The sequence below is a fragment of the Dermacentor andersoni genome, chromosome 3, assembly GCF_023375885.2.
Source record: "Dermacentor andersoni chromosome 3, qqDerAnde1_hic_scaffold, whole genome shotgun sequence".
NCBI lineage: Eukaryota > Metazoa > Arthropoda > Arachnida > Ixodida > Ixodidae > Dermacentor > Dermacentor andersoni.
The window spans coordinates 124,773,672-124,798,115 of NC_092816.1; the positions used below are offsets into that span (position 1 = coordinate 124,773,672).

General features: G+C 44.4%; 1 protein-coding gene across 1 annotated transcript; it reads right to left on the reverse strand.

Moving 5' to 3' along the window:
* Positions 1-24,444, reverse strand: LOC126537591 (xyloside xylosyltransferase 1-like). Its single transcript, XM_050184724.3, has 2 exons — positions 23,806-24,444; positions 1-4,087 (listed from the first exon to the last, which is right to left on the reverse strand). Exons 1-2 carry the CDS (start codon positions 24,292-24,294, stop codon positions 3,413-3,415), a joined length of 1,164 nt encoding a protein of 387 aa, XP_050040681.2. The 5' UTR covers positions 24,295-24,444; the 3' UTR covers positions 1-3,412.

Sequence of the window (24,444 nt, forward strand, 5' to 3'; positions counted from 1 at the left end):
CCCCAACAATGAAGAGTTTTAAAGAGGCCCTAAACCACTTCTTATCAAAGTGGAGAAAGGCATTTGAAGTGAGAATAGACTATTTCAAAAATGCCTTGTCGCAAAAAGTACTTCAACATGTTCAGCAGAAGCGGAGTTATTGGCAATCAAACACGGCCTCCGCTGTGCTCCCATTCATTCTTTAATGCCTTGCACTGCGAAGGCTATGGTGAAGTGGGGTGTGCTCACAACGCCGCACCTTCTTAACGTCACCGTGGCACGCAGTTCAAATTTCATTTTGGATGTTAACATAGACGTCACGACTTCTGCCTTTGGTGCCTACGACGCGCTAAACATAAGCAAAGTGCGGTTGTCCTTGGCGAGCCACAGTGCTCTTAGCCAGTGGACTCGTGGCGGCACCCCGCGGAGGCCGCAGTATCTCAGCTATGTAGCTGACCGCAGCTTGATGTCAGCTATGGCCAATAGCAGCCGTCGAAGGCAATGACAAACTAGTGCATCCGATGACGAAACAGTGCATCTAGAAGAGAATGAGGACAGGGCTTTCTGCTGAAAAGCGAGCATTTGAGAGAAAGGTGACTCCGCGAACCGCTTCTGAGCTCCACGTGCAGCATACAAAAGCAAAACTTGACTGAGATGCTACCGGCGCACTATGCTATTTCACCAAGCCCGAGGGACGGTTAAGGGCTCCTTTAAAAAGCTGTCCCACTATAACAACACTTTGAGCTAGTGATCTAGATTTATTTGGCACATGAGCCAGTTGGGAGCCCCAAACTAGGAAAATTGCAGCAGCACAGCTATCCAACGAGTCGGGCACATACATGTCTGCCAAGAAGCATCGGCGCGGCTACTACCGTTTATATTTGATCGGATAATGATAACTATAGCAATGAGATTTTGTATGTTCACTAAATATCGCGTTTTGTTAGCTCATCTGTTGACAACTATGTAGGCACTTCACGTTTCACCTGACCACACTGCCCCATAGATTGCCCGCTGCCACACAGTGTCACCGTTTGCTGCATGCATGCCAAGATAACCCGCACCTTGCTTACGTTCTGTGTTTTGTTTGGCCTCTCAGAAAGATGCCGCCTCCTGTTAAAGAGCGCAACTTTTCTATGCTTCAGGAGAAGTCTGCGATCATCTCCGAAAGGCAGGAAGAAGTCGGACATTGTGGAGGAGTTCAGTATCCCATGCAACTCACTTTTTAAAATATAAGCGGCTACAAAATAGGCAACCGTCTTGGTTAAATTTTTGTTCTGGAAAGTAATGGGTGTGCTTATTTGTCCATTTTCGCAACAGCGACATTTTCGTATGAATGAAAAAAATTTTCTTTCCCGGAGGTATTGTTATTCATGGGTTTCACTATATTCACCGGTGCAAGAGCAATCTTCTTTTGAGAATTAAAAAAACGTGCGAGTCATTCGTTTGTGGAAGCTGCACCTCCTGTAGTGGAGCAGAAAAACTGGGCTCCTCTTCCTTCTCTCATCTATCCGAATTTAGCCACTGGTATATTTGCTTAAACAACCCTTTAGCCTCTTGCTACTGGATTAGTTCAGCTTTTGTCAAGTTTACATTAGAGCTTCCCGATTAATAAGCCTCACGCTATCGATTAAGAGGCCTCATGCTATCCATAATACAGGAAACAATGTCGTCAGTGCCATCCAGTGAGCATGAAAAGAAGCTGAGTGCTAGAAGAAGACTAATGAAGACAAAGCAGATGTACTGAATCATTGTCGTTACATGTAGAAGAAAACTTCTTTTAGGTCTTCCTTGGCCATTGGGAAGGCGACGTGCTAGAACAGGTAGAAGGCACAGATGCCAGCTTTATTCAGTGTACAATTGTTCAGCGGGCGTTGGCCAATCAGGGCAACTGCTGGCACGGTCACACTATCCAGTACCATTACAGTGATTGCGTGATTTGATATTGTATTTTGTATACTGTATTGATTTTGTATTGATTAGATGCTGCATTTGGTTTCTCTGCAGTTATTTGCCCCCCAGCTATGATTTCAAACCACTCTACGTGTACATTGTCTATGCACCCCTCCCCTTTTATTCTCCCCTGCTGTAACATTACCGGAGTGAATGAGAGGTACAATCCTGAACTGTCAACTTGTTCTTCATCAGTTCAAATCATTGTGGCTCAAAGAGAATTTTTTTTTTCTTCTCTTTCTAATTTTCTCACAAACGACTTAGGGATTACAGCCAGCGCACTGACGAACATCAAATCGACCAAGGAATCGAGCTAGTAACAGTTACCACTGTAAAATATCTGAAGCCAAGCCCGATTCGGCAAAGAGTAACAAATCCATGTACAGTACTAACCATCATTCCAATGCTACCTGTACAAGTTCAGCACCAGGCTAATTTGGTGAGAGTAACCAACTAACTTTTTTTCAGGAAGCTGTAGGTCATGTTCACTTTTACGGCACGCATGCTTAGTTTGGGGACTACAGAACCTTTGGCAACCACATAACGTTGTGGGGTGAAATTGTACTCCAAGTTTGGATTTCTTGTTTTCTTTTTCAGGTGCAGTTCATGTGTGCTTCGATCAAAAAATATTTTTTAATGTCGCACGAGATGCTCTACGTAATATTATTGGAAATCAGTAAAAAGCAAAGACTGCTACGAAAATGTCTGTCGCTAAACAGAACTTAACACAGTCAGGTTCTTCACTTGAACAAAAAATACCTCCTCAATAAACAGTCACTCATATGAATACATGATGGTTACCTGTAGTAGGTAAGGAACAACGCAAACCATGCAAACACGCACTTGGGGCAATAGTGCAGCTACCGAGTCAACATAAAAAATCTGAAACAACACTTTTACGATAAGAAAGCTGCACTACTAAAAGCTAACAAAGAGAAAAAGTTTTGATCTCATCTGCTAGTTTCACGACATCGTATAAAAAAAAAAAAAGATGCAAGAAAACAAGTGCTAGCTGCTTCCTTGCACTGAATATGATGGACCTGCAACCATAAAATATGGCAAAGGGCAACAAAGAACAAGAATTGTCTATAAACAAATAGCTTGTGACTAGATAAAAACACAGTGGATTGCATTTACACACCTTGTAGTTCACATGAATAAGGCTACTACATGGCACCACATACACTGTGGAGATAATGTGTAATGCTTGCACGTTTATCAGTGTCTGCAGACACCACTGCTCTGGAACTCTTAGCCCATTGTGGTCACAATGACTGTGAAATGTAGTTGCGAGTATTCAAAACAAGATGCATGCTCGCAGTCTTGGGCGGCTCAGTTGGCATACATGGAACTACAGAAGTATGACTGCGAAATTAGAAGAGCTTAATTTTACACTGAATTATTAACCTGGAAGTGTGTGTCACATTTCAAACCTTCGCACACTTCGCACATGCCAACAACGGAGTGGGACATCCCACTGTCATCTCATCGATGGTATGGAAGAGTTGCAGTTCCCGTGATAAATGTGAACAGTACCGTTGCACCTGTGGTACTCGTCAAAAACGTCTGCGTAGCCGTGATGCCGCCACCACTCGCACAGCTGTCTATTCCACGTGCACGGAAGCACGTAGAACAGCTCGGGGCACTCCCAGCCAAGGAGCGAGTAGAAGTCCTGGTCTCCGAGGTTGCCTCGAAAGCTGTATTTCTTGACCAGAAACTGGACTCCCTCAGCACTGAGGAATTTCTTGTAGGTGGACGAGTTCCTAACGGCCTCGAGATCGATGAGCAGTACGCCGCTGTTGAACCCGGGGTTTCCACGCGGCGGAGGCTCGCCGCACTGGGTACCCGGGTGCTCCTGCCGATATTTGTGCAGACCGTGACGATACACGGGCTGAAGCTCGTGCCCCAGCCCCATGATGGTGCCCGGAGGAAACAGGGCAAAGTGGCGATGCAGGACAGCAATGTCTGAGCGCAGCTGGAGATCAACATCCAGAAGGATGAGGTGACGGACCTCTGCAGGAAACAGCCGATGTACGCCTGTAGACAGGAAGAAGAGCTTCTTGCTGTAGTAACCTGCGGAGCTGAAGTGGGGCTGCATGAAGGACATCAGGTCCAGGAGAGGAGCCAGCATATCATCCACGTGCACAAGCTCCGCCTGCGAGAAGAAAAATATTTTACTGCAGTGTGCATTAGGGATGTGCCTTGGTAGCAGAAGAACCGAGGCAGCCCTTTAATGACTCATGAGTAAAATTGTGTGGCGTGAACAGATGAAGACACGAAAAGAAAATGATGCATAGACAGCACTTAATAGCCCCAGTGTGGATGGTCCCTGAGCAACAGCTGAATATTCACACTAAAACAGGTTTTCTTTCTCTGTTTTCTTCACCGCTAGTTTATGCTACTGTATCGAAAGATAAGCTAAATATGGTCAAAAAGGCCTCATTTCCCGTACAAAGTCCAATAAAGCATGACAATGTGGACTGCGAGTTCAGTTGAACCCACAAATGCATATAATTTAGGGTTCTTCAACTTTGGGTAACACCAGATTTTTGTAGCCCCAATTTTTTATCAAAATCAGGTTAAATCTGACTTCTCCCTCAAGTCCTTTCTTTTCATGAAGGGTGAGGAAAGATGCAGCTGCCCGAAGGCTGCATCTTGTCTCTGAGCCACCACTCTGCATTGAAAAAGAACAAGGGAATCTCATTCGATCAGGAGCTTAGCCCTTAGCTCGACACAGGTAAGAAATAAAAAAATTAAAATAAAGGAAGCGTGACATCAGGCTGCGAGCCTTCCAAAGGAAACCTCCTCAGACGTTGCCGTCTTACTGCTCTCATTCACCCATTACACACCCGGAGCACTGAATCCTAAGAACAGCACACCGCGCAGTTTATTCCAGACAAGTCATGATGTTTGACTTGAGGCAAGTTTTAATACCGTCGAAACTGTCGCTGCTTACTATCGATCGTAACCCATGTCTCATGCCACTTGCTCACCCAAAAGGAGACCCTCGCCTGGGTTAATTATTCGTAAATGTTCCAAGGAAAATCCCCAACGTTGGGCTGCCAACAAAAATGCCTATTTTTCTGCAGTTTCTCCTTTTAAACATTTAGCCAATTCTTACCTCAGAAATTTCAAAAAGTATAAAACCCTAAAACTAAGGGCTCCACATTTGCACTACAAAGAACACATAGCTGAAACATCTTTCGCCTGCAGCACACACAATGCACCAAGAGTGACGTCACAGCAATGCGAGGCACATTTAAAACCAACTGCTGGCTTCCTGTCGCTGTTAACGACAGATCAAAATATAGAGTTTTCCCAAACCCAGCCAATTGCAATACAAAGAGAGAGAGAGAGATAAAAGGGAAGAAGGAAAGGCAGGGAGGTTAACCAGACTGAGTCCAGTTTGCTACCCAACACGTGGGGAGGGGAATGGGGAGTGAAAGAAAGAGAGAGAAAACATGAGTCTCTACCGCACTTTCACATGCGCTAAGATAGGTGTAGGATTTCTATAGTCTAGCAATCAAGTCTGTTGCCTTCAGGTAGTGAAGAAGCGCTCGAACTACTTTCTGGGCTAATGAACTGTGAGGCCAGGCTCCCAAGACCTTTGCTTCTGTAAATGGCCTGTCATCCAGTCTATTCAAGGCACACTGGAGAGTATTACGTTGGTTATCAAAGCGAGGACAGTGGCACAGACAATGACTGATGGTCTCTTTGCACTTGCACTGAGTGCACATTGGTGAGTCCGCCATTCCAATACGATAGCTGCAGGAGTTTGTGAATGCTACTCCTACCCACAGCCGACACAGCAGTGTTGCAACACGTCGTGAAAGCTTTCCTGGGGATTTACGTTTTAGTGATGGGTCGAGGTTGTATGAACGACACATAAGAGTTCTGTGGTGAATGCCAGTAACTTAATGTGATGGTACGAGGGAGACGGTGAAGCTCTCTTGCAGCGTCTACTCTCGATAAAGGTATAAGGAGCGTTGGTGCGCCATCCTGGGCACGTCGGGCAGCGTCATCAGCGAGGTGGTTACCAACGATGCCACAATGTCCCGGCAGCCACAGAAAGATGATATCATGGCCTCGTTCAGAAGCACAATGGCAAGTGTCATTGATTTTAGACACCAGCGGTTCATAATTGCCACGTCGTAAACCTCGCAAGCTCTGGAGGGCTGCTTTCAAATCACAAAATATTGCCCATTTGTTGGGCACTTTTTTCAATGTATTCGACAACAGTGCGAAGAGCAGTCAGTCCGGAACCTGTAGATGTCGTTAAGTGTGAAGGTTTAAACTTGATGACAGCCGATTGAGATGGTATAACAATGGCGCCTGTCGAATTTTCCGAGACGGAACCATCCGTGTAAACATGGATTTGGTTAGTGTATGAACAATGCAAAAGTTCCAATGCGACCTGTTTGAGGCACATACCCAAGGGGAGGCCCGTGGGGCCCAGGCCCCTCCCAAAATTAAGCAGCACCCCCCCTCCCCCTGCCCATACCATCACACACATTCCTAAAGTGCCTACAAATTAATCCTGAGACTTGACAACTATTCGGCGGTTAACATTTTGCTGCCTTTTTCACTCCTTTTGGATATTGGTAGTTATCAGAATCTCCTGGGCTGTGAAGGCCAGTTTTCTCATCGATTCGGTGCCCAGGCATTTAACTCGAGGTGCATTCAGTTGCCACCATGTATTGCAACGGTCACGCGCATGGCTCTTGCTTTGTTAGTTCAACCTTCTTTGCTTAGACTGATCCAGGCACCAGGAAAGGGATTCAGTTCGTAGTCAGCTGGTCTGCACTCTCGTGGAACGAGTTGTGGCCGGAGAAAATGCCAGTTGCGTTTAACTTTTTCTTTTGCTTCATTATTTCCTCGAGTGGTGGACCACCGCGATGCTGGCAGATCCTCAGAACCATATACCCGTGATATCGGTCAGATAAGGTGTAAAATAATATCATGCGAAACAGCGTCCGTCTGCAAACCCAGCAGTAAGTTTTAAACCCATAAGCAACATGAATGTCACCCGTTATCTCGTCTGGTTTCTCTCTAATTGTACAGTACTTTTCGTGCAAAATTGGCAACTGGAAGCAAGAGTTGCTAGGAGTTGAGAAGTTAAGCGATCTCTACTGAGGGAGAGAGCCATGGCAACAGCCAAACAGGAAAAGTGAAAATTAACAAATTTATTTGTTGTTTATGAAAACATATATGGATCAACATCTTATTTAAAAAGGAAGTAGAGAAAACGCCACCAGAACTGGAGAATGATTCCGTGTGTTTTGAATGACGCTTCTACAGTTATCAGTCGAGCCACCTGATGGAGACACTTATCTGCTGTGCTTATGAAGGTGTTTTTCTAACCTTCGCGGTGGTCGCAGTACGTCTAGAGCCGCAGCGTCCTGTGCTCTACGCAGTTGTACGGGACTGGCGGCCACGTAGCATTACGCAACTTCCCAAACAACAATACGAGGTGGAGTTGGCACTTATTTGGTAGAACTGTAATCGAGGGATCCCAAGGAACTGCAATTGTTCTGCGAATATGTATTTCTCTACAATTATTTCAGAGCTATATCAGAAAAACACAACTACAAATCTTTATTTTGCACTTTCACTTGTTTACTTGTTCTTGGCAGTGTTCTTCCTGCGCTTCTTTCCTATGTGAGTCCATGTGATGCGGTTCCTTGTTTGCCAAGTAAAGGAGAGGTGCATCTCACAGGCGTACCTGTGAGATACACCTTATTTCATTTCTCTTTTGCTGGTTTGCGCATCTTTATGGCGAATGGCGGGCATTATTCACATTTGTGCTAGTAAAGATACACCCCCCTCATTTGCATAGAAAAGTTATCTTGTGTTGCACCCCCCCAAAAAAAAATCCTGGGTACATGCCTGAATGTTACGGTGATATTTAATCCTAGACACACCCTAAGCAATCTATGATGTTAGAGCTCTTCCACAGTTGGCAGGGAAATGAGATGGGCCATAGTTGAATGAGGCACAGTCTAAGTAACTTACAAAAAAAAAAAGAAAAGCAGTTGGAGGCAATGAATAAGGTGGCAAGAAGTTCACTTATTAATTTATTGATGAAGTTTAATGTAACAAAATAGCCCAGGGGCTAGGGACGTGCGGTATTTTTACTCCTTAGTGTTCACTGACGTGCAAGCAAGCATACTGGATGAGCATTTAAGCAAAGAGAAAGCTTTAGGTTGGGAGTTCCTATCTAAATACATGAGAAAGAAGAAACCTCCTCTTTCTCATCAACCAATGCACCAATTTTCATCATGGTTGGTGCATTTCATCATCACCATCAGCCTGTTTTATATCCGTTGCAGGACAAAGGCCTCTTCCTGCAATCTCCAATTACCCCTGTCCTGCACCAACTGATTCCAACTAGCCCCTGCGAATTTCTTAATTTCATTCGGCCACCTAGTCTTCTGCCGTCCTGGAATGTGCTTCCTCTCTCTTGGCACTCATTCTGTAACCCGAACGGTTCACTGGTTATCTAACCTACGCATTACATGACCTACCCAGCTTCATTTCTTTCTCTTAATGCCAATTCGAATATTGGCTACCCCATTTGCTTACTGATCCACACCGCTCTCTCCCAGTCTCTTAATGTTACACCTAACATTCTTCGTTCCATTGCTCTTTGCACGGTACTTGTTTTCGAGCTTCTTTGTCAGTCTCCACGTTTCTGCCCTATATGTTAGCATCGGTAGAATGCACTGATAATACGCCTTTCTTTTTAATGATAATGATAAGCTTCGAGTCCGGATCTCACATTGTCTGCCGTAAGCACTCCAAAACATTTTCATTCTTCTGTAAGTTCTGTAAGTTGCAGAGCAGGTGGCAATTGCTCTTGCATTGATGGACAGTGTACGTGACACGATTTATTCAGACTCCAAGACCGCTATCAGGGCCTTTCAGATGGGAATGGTGGCTCCCCAGGCCTTACGTATCATCCTAAATGCTAAAGACCTCAAACATCACTCATTGGCTTGGTTCCCTGCGTACCTTGGAACCACTGAGGGTGCCTCACTATACCCCAACGAGGAGGCGCACGCAGCGGCATGAGGTTTGACTGATCTTGCGTCAGGTAACGCCTCTCCTGGGCAACCCGAGCCCCTCTGCTCGTACAACGAGATCTTCAAACACAATTATCTATCAAGAAGACTTCTGCCTTTGCCGCACTCCTCACTGTGCAGGGCCCAGGCAGTCACTCTCAGACTTCTACAAACAAGCACTTACCCGAGCCCCGCGGCGCAGCACACAATGTACCCCTAACGCTTCCCAAGCCCGGACTGCCCCCTGTGTGGTGGTTATGCAGACTTCGAGCATGTCCTGTGGGGATGCGCCTCTGCAGGTCCCCCTTTCACCCAAGAGGAAATGATGAAACTTAATAAGGCCTAGGACCAGACCTCTCAAATCCTGGCAGTCCAGAGGGCCTGCGAGAGGGCTGTCAGGTTTCACCTGATGGTTCCTGAGACGGCCTAGCCAGGTGAAGCTGAGTTTACTCGCATCTATTGTGGACCAAATAAAGTTGTTTCACTCACTCACTCTGTAATTTTCCTGCTCATGATCAGGGTCCCTGCGAGAATTGGCTTAGGTAAACATACTCATTCAGAGACTCTACAGGCTGACTGGCGATCCTGAACTCTTGTTGATCCTTATCTTTGTATTCTGCACATTAATCTTCAACCCCACTCTTACACTCTCTTTTTTAAGGTCCTCAATAACTCGTTATAACTTGTCCCCAGTGTTGCTGAACAGGACAATGTCATCTCCAAACCGAAGGTTGCTGAGATATTTTCCATTGATCCTCACTCCTAAGCCTTCACAGTTTCATAGCTTGAATACTTCTTCCAAGCACGCAGTGAATAGCATTGGAGAGATTGTGTCTCCTTGTCTGACACCTTTTTATAGGTATCTTCCTACTTTTCTTGTGGAGCATTAACATAGCTGTGGAATCTCTGTAGATATTTTCCAAGATATTTACATTAGGCGTCCTGTACTACTTGACTACATAATGCCTCTATGACTGCAGGTATCTCTACTAAATCAAATGCTTTTTTGTAATCTATGAAAGCCATATGAGAGGCCAATTGTACTCTGTGGATTTCTCAATTACCTGATTGATGACATGGATGTGACCGATTGTAGAGTATTCCTTCCTGAAGCCAACTGTCTCTTCGTTGAATGAAGTCCAGTGTTGCCCTTATTCTAATGGAGATTATCTTGGTAAATATTTTATATAATACTGGAAGTAAGCTAACGGGCCTATAATTTTTCAATTCTCTAACGTCTCACTTTTTGTGGATTAGTATAATGTTGGCATTCTTCCAGTTCTCTGGGGCCCTCGAAGTTGACAGACAGTTTGTTTAAGGGCTGCCAGCTTTTCAAGCATTATGTCTCCTCCATCTTTAATTAAATCGACTTTATTCCATCTTCTCTAGCCACTTTTTCCCATTTCATGTCTTGCAAAGCCCTTCTAACTTCATTGCTAGTTATAGAAGGAGCCTCTGTAACCTGTCCATTACTACTTCGAATGGAGGTATTCTGGCTGTTGTGGGTACTGTACTGGTCAGTATAGAATTCTTCAGCTACTTTTACTATAACTTCAAGATTGCTGATGAATCTCTTAATGTATACATCTTGGTTTGTTCTATGCCAAGTTTCCTTCTCACTTATTTCATCCTGCGTCCACGTTTCACTGCTTCCTCAGTCTTTCTCACATTATAATTTCGAATATCCGTTATTTTCACCTTGTTGATCAGTTTTGACACTTCTGCAAATTCTATCTGATCTCTGAGCTTACCTACTGGTTGCTTTGGTGCCTTACCTCCCACTTCAACTGCTGCTTCTCAAGCCCAGCCTAGTTATGGTTTCATTCATTACCTCTATGCCATCTTCATCTCTCTGTTCTAAGGCTGCATACTTGTTTGCAAGTACCAGCCTGAAACTTTTACCCTTACTGCCTTACGGCCTATTTCTTCTTGACCAATTTTACTTTTTCTCTCTTCAAATTAAGGTGAATCCTATCCCTCACTAACTTTTGATCACTGCACCTTTACCCTACCCAACAGTTCTACATCCTGCACTACGCTGGGATCGGCAGAAAGTATGAAATCAATTTAAGTTGTTGTTTGACCATCCACCAAGCCACTGCCGTGGGTAGTAAAAATAAGCGAGAACAGCTGAGGAGAAAAGAAAAGGCCGCAAAAGATCCATTAACAACGGCAGCTGCAGATGAGGCAAGAACTCTGTCGAAGCAGCAGTTCCATAGCAAGGACTGGCACAACTGGAGAGGGGAACTAAGCATGTTCATTTTGTTAGTTTAGTAGGACAAGCCTAAATGTGCTGCACTTTGAAATACAAGAGGGTACATAATGCTGTGGGAGAAATCCACCGAGGCTGAATATAAAAATCTTTTGCAAGCGTACAACACTGCTATTGCCCCAGTAGCACTGTAAACAGCTTTCCACCTTATTCAGCAACAGAGTACCACTTGTTCGACACTATTCTTAAAGTTAAACAGCTTTGATTTTTACACTGCACATAAAAAGAATGCAATCTATTCAGCATTGGTGTTTGTTACTTTTTCTTGTTTTGAGATCAATACCACATTATGACAGTGCTTCCAGGCTATCTTGAGAAATGCTCAGCCACTGTTGTCATCTATGCTCAGCTTTGATCTGCAACAGTGCCTCCTTCACATGAAGAAAGCCAAACAATTTTTTCATATAGTGAAATCTTTTTTAAAACAGTGTGACCAGCATTAGTAGCAAGTGATAGATGTCAAGAAATGTGGGATAACTGATAAGTTTATCAGCAAGGGTTTGCTGCCTCCCTAATTACTTCAGGCCACTTGTGACTACTGCAGAATTGAAGCTGGGCAGCGTTCCAAGACTTATGCAGGAAAACTAGGTTAACTGGGCAAGTCGACAACAGCTAAACAATGCGAAAAGCAAAGGCAAGAAAAGAGGCAACTCAAAAGAAAGGAAGATAATGGAGGCATTTTATGAACACAGTGACAGGTTTTGCACGAGCCAGCCTCTAATGCCGCCCTTTGAATGTGATGACATGCTGCTATAGATGTAACTGTCACAGTGCCCCTCTTGCTGTTTTCTTTTTGTAATGCCAGCACACATAGCGGACACATTAATACATTTCTGTGTAAAGACTCCCTCTGGTGAAATAAACATGTGCTGAGAGCACTTGGTGCTGTTGCGTAACAGTCAACTTGACCTTGACGTTGATGAAATCAGTCATATTATCCTGGATGTCAAATTACAGAAGAGAAAAAAAAAAGGACAAACATACTGCTGCTTGATTAGGCAGTATTTAGCCGATTTAACATGTCCCTGAATCAAACGTGCACCCAGTTTTATGGGTCAAAAGAAGAACGCTAATGCAGGAATGACATTAGAGCTAAGCAAAGTAGAAGTGTAACACGCACCTGAATATTTAACAAGAAAAATGTAGCATACCTCTGATTGTGGCGTGCAGAACTAGATGAGAGCAGAAAAGTTTACCTTTACAGAATCGAAATTTATTTGCGCTCAATTTACATTGTTGTCACTCTCAGACAGCACTTTATTGCTGTCTATATAGACCACAACATTTGCTCAGTACAGTCCACTGTATGTTTGATATTCCACATCTATTGATTGACGCTGTTGCAATAGCAAACGGAATGGTGGCCCATGCCTATACTAACCACTTCACTAGTTCAACCAGCAACAGTCGACGCAGTAAGATAGACAGGAGTGCCAACTCGCTTGATAAGGCATTCCAACTTGTGTTTCAGCGAGCCAGATGCTTTGTGGTGTAAACCGTAAAGAGATGAGGGGTGCAGAGGCAGAGAACATGGTGAAATACTAGGCATTTTTTGTTGGTGAAACATCAGTTGGCCATGCCAAATGCATTGCAAGATGGGAGAGTCGCAGTTTCTGTCATCTTACTTCGTGCCTGCGACACACGCATTGCTCTGGAATGCGAAGAACATGTGATGAGGTTTGTTGGTAGCTTAGCATGTAAAACAAATTGTATTTTGAATAAGCTTTCACAATCAAAGACTGAAAGTAATGCGTCATTGCCATGCTAAGCGCGAACTAGTTCTGTTAACATCTTGTGATGACAATAGCAATGACGTTGGCAAAGGTAGACCTGGCAATAGGCTGTTGGCACTGCAGTTTTCGTTCTCATTCTGATCGACCGGGCAGGCATTTTTCTGGCCAATTTTCTCGGAATGAAGGAGCACTTAGATTCAGGTAAATGTGGTAAGCATGCTATGTTAGCTGCCATTTTTCCATGAAATAGGCCTTTCTGTCAGGAGGTAATGCATGTCTAATGCATTCACTGACGTCTAGTGCCAACATGACAGGCACTCTCTGGGGTCAATAGTGGGATTAGGTGAAGCATGTTGACTGATAACGTTCAAAGTATTTGTAAAGTACAATTTCAGACCGAAGTTTTGATGCACAGAAATGTATGAGCGTGGGCTGGGACTTTCGGGCGGTATGATGGAGTAGGATGGACCGCCAACTCTACTACCATGCAATGCATTTGGCAAAGCCAACTAATCCTCCAGCGATAACAGGTGCCCAGTAGTGCACCATGCTCTTGGCCTCCATTCATCTCTTCTCTTATTTGTGGCTTTCCAATGCACTCTCCTCCTGTTTCCCCTTCCCTAGCTGTTGGCGCCAATTGTGCGCATCGTGTAAGGTTCAAATCGAGAAACAAAAATGTAGAGAACTTTTTTAGCTGTCAAAGTACAGTAAAACCTCGTTAAACCGTACTCACTTAAACAGTAGTTTTGTTTTGAAAGTAGTAAAGTCAAATCCCCGACTCAGCAGCCATTGAACAAAATGCGTATTGTATCTGCATAAATAGTACCACCTTAATGCGTACGTATCGATTAACACGTAGTATTTCCACTGTTCATCGCGCAATAACTTGACGCATTGTCCCCATCGGGCAGCCCGGCAGAACAAAAAGCCTCAGAGATCAGAACAAGGGCCTCCAAGCACCCTGTGCGTTTGCGCATGAAGCCACATGAACATGAACATCATTTCAGCGCCGTGCCAGAGCCATAGAGTTTCCTACAATATACTAGAGGGAACTCTGGCGTTGCAGTTATTTACCTACCATGATAATGATGGGAAGTACATCGATTTGTCTAATCTCCATGCTTGTGGATTCAGATGTTCTTATGGCTTTGTATATTAGGCTATATATTCCTTCATTGTCGTAAATTTCAGAGCAATCTATACTCTTCAAAGTGCAGAAGACACTGCAAACACCAATCGCTACCAATTGCAAAGACTGAGCTAGTTGAGGTGGCCAAATCGAAATGTGCGAAGTGTCTCAAGGCACTGGCATGCCCGCGATAAATTCATAAGGGCGTTTCATGTTGCTTGTCGATGCAGGCGCCTGTGGCTTAATGGTTTCAATATCAGGCTTCTCTTCTGTGCTGGAGTTCCAGGTGTTCGAATCCTGCCGTCAGATGATATTAATAATGCTTATTTAATTATTTACTGCATAGTTCATTGTTGAAAATGACGAGTTTACAAAGTTGCAAAGCCATTTTAAGCCAGAAGGACGAAGTTTAGGCAAATCCACGTATTTCCCATAATTCCCATGCTGGTACAACCACTTCCATTGTAGCTTCCATAGACACTAACGCCAGAGTTGCCTCTAGTAATTACTGTATAAAACTCTATGGCCAGAGCATTGTGGCCTTGTGCAAGCAAGGTCTCGCATTATGTCGAAGCTTGGACAAAAACACCGAGTGCTCAGCATAGTATGAAAATTGGACATCATTCGTGCTATGGAACATGGCACGAAGAAGTCGGTGCTGGCACGCAACAAGGATCTACAGTTGACGATGGTGCGCCGAATTTGGAATGCGAAGAAGTTGCTTGGCAGTGCTGCTGCAACGGCGAACAGATGTTGGCTACGAGGACCGACTTTTCACCATCGTTGCCTCTGTTGTTGCTGAAGGGTCACCTAACAATAGTGATGAGGACGACGTGGAAAGCGATGGCACGGATGATTCAGGCCCAACAGTGGCAGAAGCTGCACGTTACGTCAGCCTCATAAATGCAATCATCACGACGAGAACAGCACCCTGCATTGAAAAAGCAATTTCTGCAACTTCTGCAGCGCTACTGCACCCATGAACGGAGAATATGCAACGCCAACGAGGAATCTGCCATGCGAGTGTTTGCCAAGTGTTTGGCTGAAACGCTGGCTGGCAGCTTCAGTAAGTTTGAGGCCACTGTCGTCGCTGCCATGCCACCGCGGCATCATACGAAAATAACAGACTTTTGTTGTACCAAGTGAATAAACACTGCATGTTTTTGCCCTTTCACTGCACTCACCGAGTTCCGTTTTAGACAGGTAAGTGGGCGATCTCATGCTATTTGAGTTAAGCAGTACCACCGTTTAGTGCATACTTTTTTCAAGATCCGGCCAACTATGGTTTAACAAGGTTGCACTGCAATAGGTGGCTGGATGCAACTTTTTGCTGTTGTTGCTGGTTGAAGCAGGATATCACTACAGCCAGCACATTTTAAATGGCCCTTCACCAGGTCTGGCCATTTTGAGTTGACAAGCGCATACAATGTGCGATAACGATTGTGTCTGCAATGTATTACATCGCTACGCACTGCGGAAAGATCTGAAATTTCAAACCGAACATTGTTTTCCCATCTTCTCGTGGCCGCCGTGCTCCAAGCCAGAGGATGACGTACACATACTAGTGCGCCAACGCACGCTGCCCGCCTTCTTGGCCAACCCTTTCGTGTAGGTATGTGCCATAGTGTAGAAGCCATCATCACAATCAACACGTGGACACGCTTCTTGGCTGTTGCCCCATTGTGGGTATATGCCATAGTATAGAAGTCATAATTACCTACACGCGGCAATAATTTCAAAGAATTAGTTGGCGTTGGCAATCGTGGCCTAACAGTTAGAGAATCGGGCTGCTGCACTGAGGGGCCAAGGTACAAATCCCACTTCTCTTTTTTTAAGAGTCATGAGGAATCTACTCCGTGAGAGCCTGACCAACAACAGGCTGGCCTACCCAGTCTAAACCATGGAATGGTAGGAAAAAAAATTTTCACTTAAAAGAAAGTATCACAGTCGCCTTAGTGGCGAAATTATGAATGTGATACCAACATGTGAGAATATTACAAGTGTAAGACTCATAGTAGTAGTGGCAGTATAAGTAAACGTAAGCTGACTAAGTAAAAATGAGCTGTTGTCGCTGTCCTGTTTGAATCCTGCCATCGGACAATTTCATTTATGTTTATTAATTAAAGCCAACGTCTTTCTTAGCAACCGTCCCACCACTTTTCCGTATTGGGTATGTTTCAAACCTCTTTCCTGCACCAATCCCAGAGGCGGTGCACAGCCATGCCAATAAAATTACACCATTTTAGGGTTTGAGCTCTGTTATTGTTTCGCACTTTTAATATTTAAGTCTGAGATTACTTAAGTTGATAGGCATGTGCTGTTGGTGTTTCGTTTCAGGACATTTGTTTGTGCACAGCCATTCTCAAAATTCTGAGGAGTAATCTTATCAAAAATGTAAGATGTGGAACGAGCAACATTAGTGATAGAAAGGTGTGGCATATAGCGTGCATATATCTAAATATGCAGGGTGCTTCGCACCCTAAAGGTTAGCACATGACCGGGGTAGTGGGAGAAGTATGGTAGAGGCCTTTGCCCTGCAGTGGGCATAGCCAGGCTGACGATGATGATGATGACAGGGTGTTTCATGTGACATGAACCAAGGATTAAAAAGAAAGTGATTAACCACATTTGAATGAAGCCAACAACATATAGTATGCCGTCATGTGGCACTCCTTAGGGTATTTTCTATACTGTGCTTAATTGGTTAATTAACTAAGACCAATTATGTAAAAAAATTTATGTTCAATTAGGGCCAAGTGCGTTTTGTTACGCTGTAGAGAGCAAACTGCACTTTGTGTGAAGGAACCATGCACGCAGACCGTGGAGAAGTGAGCGCTGTGGCCCTAGGCATCGGCTTCACGGTGCATCAGCATCTTTGACGGTGGCACACGGAAGGGAAGCACCACTGTCCCTGATAAGCGATAGGCTCGACGCATGGTTGAGAACGCTGCAATATGATAGTGCACAAACACAGTCACGTGGTTTTATTTCATATTTCGCTGGCTTTCGTTAAACGCTGGAAAAAATTACCATGTAGCATGTACGTTGCCACAAAAAATTGATTTGGTCATTTTGGAATACCCTTTACAACGTAACGAAATGCACTCGAGCCTAAAGTGAAAATTAAATATCTTGCATAGTTATCGTAGTTAATTAACTAATTAAGCACAATATAAAAGCACCCTAAGGAGCGTGACATGAAGGCAAACCATATGTCATTGGTTTCATTCAGTTGAGGTTAACCCCTTTTTTAAATCCTTGGTTCATGTTACGTGAAACACCCTGTATACGGAACCTCATGGCGATGACGACGGCAAAAAATTGCTTGGAGTGCCTATATAATTGCTATCGCAATAATAGTTCTGTTGGTATCATTGATGAATTTCTTCCTAATCTGTACATTATCATCATCATATGTGTGCCCTTCTATTTCATTGCCCATGCGAAGGCATCATCAACGCGGATGGTAAGGCTGAATAAAAGGTCAGCCTAACTGCTATGTATCAGTTTCAACTGACTGTGTTCCTCTTCGGTGTCCATTCAAAAGCCTCCCAAATGCGAGTTGGGGTAGCCTACTTTGGTTCGACAGCAGCACCTGCATGCTTGAAGCAGCCTTTTACAGCATAAGGGTAATTCATGGAAAACTTGTCTTGGCCCCTCCAGGCCAAGACAAGACATAGGCACAAGCTTTTGGCTTGTGCCTATGGAATGCACACACATGGCAGCGCTACAGGTTAAAGAACCCTGAAGTGAATTTTCAAATTCGGATATTTGTTGTAAACCGCACACACTAATGGCACTGTCCTGTAGGGTACAGAGCTCCAAGTTACTGATAGAACGCAGAAAGAGAGGGAACAGCTGGTGAATTCGTTGGTGCTGGTGCGAGCAGCTGTGAGCCACGAGTTAGTGGACAGTTCTAGTAGAACATTTTTTGACTGCCTGCTCCACACGTGCAAGCCCACTCTGTTACAGCAGTTAGTTGATTGAAGGAACACCTGGATTTGGCTCAGCGTTTCATGCTTACAGCAAAAATGCTGTTGCATACTGTGCTGCATGGTTGCAGATGAGACTACAGCAAGAAATTTATAGTGTACAATATTCATTGGTTAAAGCTGACCAAGCAATGCAGTTATTATTGCTGTATTCTGGAAGCAATTTACTGAAATTGAGCATGTCTTTCTTTTGGCACTTGAGTGCAGGTTTATCAGTGCCTCGCGGTTTGCGAGTTATTAGCACATTAGCAGAACTGTGGTGGCAGAGGCAGCTATTCTGCATTTTCGCCTATCTTGGTCGCTCCACTTGGTGAGCAAGACGGTTGGAACGGAGGTGCTCAGCTGCTCACACGCTTGCAGCTGAGCACAGTGCATCTGCAGTTGAGCCCTAGCTTGCTGGCCGAGTCGAGCACAAAAAGTGTTCTGCTAACACCGTGTATTAATATGCACGTAATTGGTTGATATCCCTAAATCTCCGCTAAATACACCGAATGCAATGCAATCGTGCTTTAGCCCACTTTCATGACTCCAGCTTCCCGTCAGTGCAGTCACATGCGGCGTGCAATCTGGAAGCTGGATGCGGCGCCAACTCTAAAAATTAAATGCTAGGGTTTTATGTGCCGACCCCATGATCTCATTATGAGGCACGGCATAACAGGGACTGCAGATGAATTTCATGAATCCGTAAAGTGCCCCCAATGCACAGCATACAAGCAGTTTTGCACTTCACCCTGACTGAAATGTGGCCTCCGTGGCCGGAAATCAAATCTGCAACCTCGTGCCTAGCAGCACAATACCATGGCCACTAAGGCACCATGGCATGAAGTCATCAACTGTGTGCCTGATAATGAGTACAAAATCATGCCATACCACAGAAGGGCGCGAACGGAAGCTTGCCTTTGCATGCACTAGAATTAATTCTTGAGTTTGGAGTCTTTCATCACTACACTATGTCAAGGAAAACATCCATCACGCAGACTTTCTAGCGTGCTCCATCACCAGAAGAAACGTCTTAAGGTCCATTATTTCCAAGTACAGAAACAGGGGGCTAACCATCTATGAGCAAAATATTTGATCAACATTGATTCTACTGAATTTTTACGCATCTTCAGCCATAGAAGTTTCTGGAGCACGGTATCCATGAAGAAATGAAATTGGGCCACAGCCATTACACCCAGCGAATCCATTAGCTTAAATAATACTTCTTCATAGTACCATCACATTTACAAAACATATTCTAGGCTAAATAGCAAATTTGTGACGAAATTTAACTGCATTGCGGCTTTCCTGATACAAAAAGTATTGCACTGAGATTCACTTAAATTTGCTGCACTGTAAACACTGAATATTTGGCTACTTTTCTAGTTGCCAGCTATCCATTCTCTAGTCCTAGTTTCTTCATTAATTTTAATTTGTTCAGCTGTCTAACTTTTCACATTTCTTTCCATGCTCTACTATAAATAAGATTGCATTGCTTTATGTTTTCATTGCTTATAGGTGTGCTTTCAAGAACTTGTTCATACATTATTTTGTCACATCAGTTTTTTTTTTGCGCTTTGTGTTTTAGTGTTATATTTAATCTACACCTCCACTGTTTGGACCTTATAATAATGCATGTGCCATGGGAAATAAATAAATAAATAAATGGGATGTTCTGCTTAGGCAACATTACAAACAAAACCAAGACTGTGTCACTCAGACTTGTACTCATTACAGGAAAAAGGTATGGATTACAATTACTTCATTCAAAAATGCAATTTGAGTTCAATGACTAATTACTGCCCAACAAAATTAGTTGAGAAATTTCTAAAAAGTAATCAATTACTTTTACATTACCTCCCAACCGTTATTAACATAGCACAAACATAACTAAACAGAACAAGCTGGCCAGGCTTTTTCAGTGCACCCTCTGCAGGCCTTCAAACATTGTTTAGCTGACTAACAACTGCTTTGCAATATTTTCATCTTTCCCCTTCGCTTGTTTTCTTGATAAGATATCAGCAGCAACATTGAAAACTCGCTAAATATGTGTGCTGGAGAGAAGGAAGGTGTTGTAACATAAGAACATCTTGCACACAAGGCTGTCGTAACTCAGTGTCGGGATGCTTGCATGTGGATCCTCTATGAAGCGCAGCGCTTCATTGCTGCTGCTGCTCGAAGGAGGTGCCATTGGTAGGGCCAGAGAAACACCCAAAAAAACTGTCTGTACATCGTCTTAAGTACCCATCACTATTGAGCCATAGCAATACCAGTTCACATCTTCAGCCAAAATCTGGTGGAGTGTTAAGATAGGAAAACAAATACGCACTGAGCAACCAGGTTTGCCTATCCGAGCATTGCTCATCCACGAGGCTGCTATGTGGCATGATATCATGAGCATTCTACTGTAGTTGCTGTCAAGTTCAAATGCTCAAAGCTCTGTCACCTATTAAAGCTTGCCTTGTCAATAAAGTAACTGGTCGAATCTAACTGGTTAGTGAAAAAAGGTACCTGAATTACAGAGACAGCTACCAAGTTGAAGAAAACGTAACTGATAAACTAGAAAACTGCCGTAACACGTAACTGATCAAAAGTACTTAATATGTAGGCACTGAAAGCTGGACAGTACACACACTGCCATATTAGCGATTCTCTCCTCCTTCCCTCTGTACCTATTCACGTTCATAACACACCAGTAATAGGAACTGGCTTGCAAAGAGATTATATATATCTTTGAGCTGCGTTAAGGAAGCAAGACATACTGGCTCACTTTGTTCTGTGGTTGCTGCAGCTCCTACACGCATGCACAATCAGCAGAGATGCGTAGAACACTTGTTTATTTTTTATGAGCAGCACCATCATGCCTAGTTTTACTGTGACACAATGTCATCGTATTTTGCTCTATGTAATGATGTCTCAACAATTTCAATAACGCCAGGTCCAGAAATGTGAATAAAGTTCAGCACCAAATTATAATATCTCTCAAGTGCTTCCCATCTTTCACACTCACTAAACATGATGCTTTTCTGTGTGAGAAGCATGTAGTAGAGTTTCTATAACTTTGAAAATATTTTTGAGTACTCCTTTAAAAGCCAATCTATACTAGTGTACATTGTGAACCGACTACCGGTGAAACGGTGATTACGTGATTTCTATAACTTTGAAAATATTTTTGAGTACTCCTTTAAAAGCCAATCTATACTAGTGTACATTGTGAACCGACTACCGGTGAAACGGTGATTACGTGCAGCTTTACTTGGCGTCTCATCATGGAGAACACAATTAGCCGCATAGCGAACTAGCCATGGATGTGGTTGATAATTGTGGAGGCTGTTCGACGCGGCGTCACTTTAATTCCGGCTGCAGAGTTCTCCTTTAGTCTTTAGATTTGACCTGTTGCAGTGTTCTACTTTGGTCTTTAGATTTGTCCTGTTGCTCTCCTTTCCTCTTTTCTTTTTCCTCCCCTCCTTCCTATCTTCCATTTCTGTGTTGCTGTCACCTCCCTTCAGAAGAGTAGGCAGGCTTTGTGCCCCTTCCGGTGGCAGTTGCCAGCCTGCTCCTCACTTTCCCTTTCCTGATACCTGTGTATATGTGTATATGTGTTCAAAACAAATAATAATACTAGTGAAGTATAGGGCGTGTGGGTGATTCTTGAAAGGTTGCCTTGAAAGGTTATCTGGAAAACGTTGGGTTGTGCGTGACATGATTGCCACACGTTCGGCCGGTATAAGTACCATGCTTTTCTGAAATAAAATTCAGTTGATAGTTAGTGCATGTCTCGTCATCTTTCTTGTTTTTGTCAATCCATCACTATGGCTTCAATTGATAAGAACACACATTGCGGTAAAGCTTTTGAGGAACTGTGTAGACCTCCTAGAAACAATAGAAAGGCACACCATAGTGGGAGACTCCAGACTAATTTATACCACCTAGCATAGCTCACGTGCACCTAAATCTAAATAAACGAGCATTTTTGCATTCCACCCTTATTGGAATGCAAGCGCTATGGCCAAATGAATCCCACTATCTTGTGCAACACCACAGATTTAACGAGCTGTTGCAGTGACTATTCTGAACATACTGAAAGCCGTAAAGAGCATGTGGTGGAATACTCGAAAGCCCGTGAATGCTTTAGAATTGAAAATGCGCAGGCACAACACGTTTCCCAATTATAGAGACAGCTACCCGATCGGTCAGAAAAGCCAATTCTCTGAAAGTAATTAAAAATTGTCCCTTCGCTCAATTCAGGGCATTCATAAATTGTAAAAAGCGGAGCAGACTTGCCAACCCTTTAACCTTCAGCATTGCCATTTCTTGGGCGTGTTGGTAAACTGACATTGAAAGCATATTTAGCGCCAGCAAACAAGGACAGAAGGAAGACGCATTGTGGTGTTGTCTCCCTTCTGTGCTTGTTTGCTGGTGCTAAATATGCTTTCAATGTCACTTTAACCTTCACTGCAAATCTTAGCAGAGACTTTCTTTACCTTGAAGATAATGTGTATTTGCCAAGCTTGGTTTGCCAAACTAGTGAGTGGCTGTGTGTGCAAAACACTCCCTAAGCAACTCAAGAAAGCAAGATAAGACACTGGTGGCAAGTAATGCAGGAACGAAACAACAAAATGAGATAGGCCATTATTGCATGTATAGACAAGACAGCCTGCAGCCTTAACAATGCTTCAGCAGATACTGTGTGAATATGCTTCCTTCAAAAAGTCAGAAACTGTTTGCTCCTTTATCAACAAGTGTGCTTTCTGATAAAAGCTGCAGAAGGGGACCTCGACCAGTGTGTCATAATAACATACTGTGGCATGTACTGTTGCAGTGATGTATAGGATACACACCACATTTTTAAAAGGGTCATGACATTCACGTTCGGCTACACACTATAACATGTGCAGGTGTAGATTTGAGACTCTATGAAGCAGTGATCACACCACTTGACCTGAAAGAGACATTTTGCATTAGGAATCACAAGGAAATATGTGTCGGCTAAGAAGTGACAACGGTGTATGATGGTGAATATGTGTACACTGGTAATCTATTGTGCTTTCTGAGTTTGCCTCACATGTTGTGTACTTGTCTTGCTGCTTCATACAAAGGAGAGCACCCTCCCTGGCGCTGGTACCCGTCAGCAACCGAGCTGTTGCCATAAATGCATGCGCCGCAGTAAAATCTCGCAAATCTCGCTTCTTTTTCAACTGTCGTTTTCGCGGCAACAGAAAACGCACACAGTTGCACAAGTATAAGCACAGGGAAACGCGAATAGAAAAGAGAACGTGCCTTCGTTCCTAACTTTGTTTTGATTAGCGAGATCGCACGAACGGGTTCACCAAAACCCGTGAGAAAAAGTTTTAAGCGGCGTGCTTTTCGAACAGACGCCACGGCCGCACAAATCCCAGCGGAATAGCCAGACTGGAAATATGACTAACGCCCATGGAGAACGCCGCGCGCCCCACGCACACCACAGCGCGGGCAACCAAACATTGTGAGGGCGGTCCCCTGCACCGTTCACCGTCCCCCTCTCCCGCGGGGATAGGCACCGTAGGCACGCGCGAGGCGGGGGTTTCACCACGATTTCTCGGGGTCGGCGTTCGAGCGGCGCCGCGGCCTAATTGTAAAGCGGGCGGACAGGATGAACTACAGGGAAGAGGAGACGGGGCGAACCACGCTTGATGTCTGCTGCGGTTGCGCATGCAAATGCACTCACCAGCACATCCGAAGAGGCCTTGGCGGAGGCGTCCGCGAGAACCTGCCGGGCCACATCGGCGCTGGGGCCGTCCGTGACGATGTAGACTCGAAGCGGGACGCTGCTCAGGGCGATCAGAGAGCCTAGGCAGATGGACAGCTTCTCGCGCATGTTACTCGCTTCGCGAACGTTCGTGAAAATGAGCAGCACGTGCACCATTTGGTCGGAGTAGTCCAAGTCGATAGTGGCATTGGCTCTCGACTCGTGTCGAAAGCGTCCCAGCACTCTGATCGGAAACTTCCATGCGCTGGCATTGTTGTTGTTGCTGCTGCTGCTGTTGTTGTGGTACGATGTCACGGCACTCTGTCGCACTGAATCCCGGGATGCACCACCTCCGATTGCGTTGCGCAGCTCGCGTGGACTGGCGTAGAGGATGACGAGCACCGTAACGACGCCGAGGGCGAACAGCAGCTGTCGTGTGCAGTGTTTGCGAGAAGTGACAAGCTCCATCTACACCGAACACGCAGCGCTTACGGGCGCTACATCGCTGGATGCATACACCAACGCCGTGGCAGTTGACAAAACGCATTAGTGGCATCCGCGCGCACGGTACGCACCTGCACGGCAAGCGCACGCGAAGCGCACCGCTCTCGCTGACAC

What these genes read in the sequence shown, in the direction of transcription:
- LOC126537591 (XM_050184724.3), bottom strand. Translation starts at nt 24,294, where the DNA reads ATGGAGCTTGTCACTTCTCGCAAACACTGCACACGACAGCTGCTGTTC. An exon ending in AGGCCTCTTCGGATGTGCTG is followed by an intron (nt 4,088 to 23,805) that starts GTGAGTGCATTT and finishes TTCTTCTCGCAG; the next exon opens with GCGGAGCTTGTGCACGTGGA.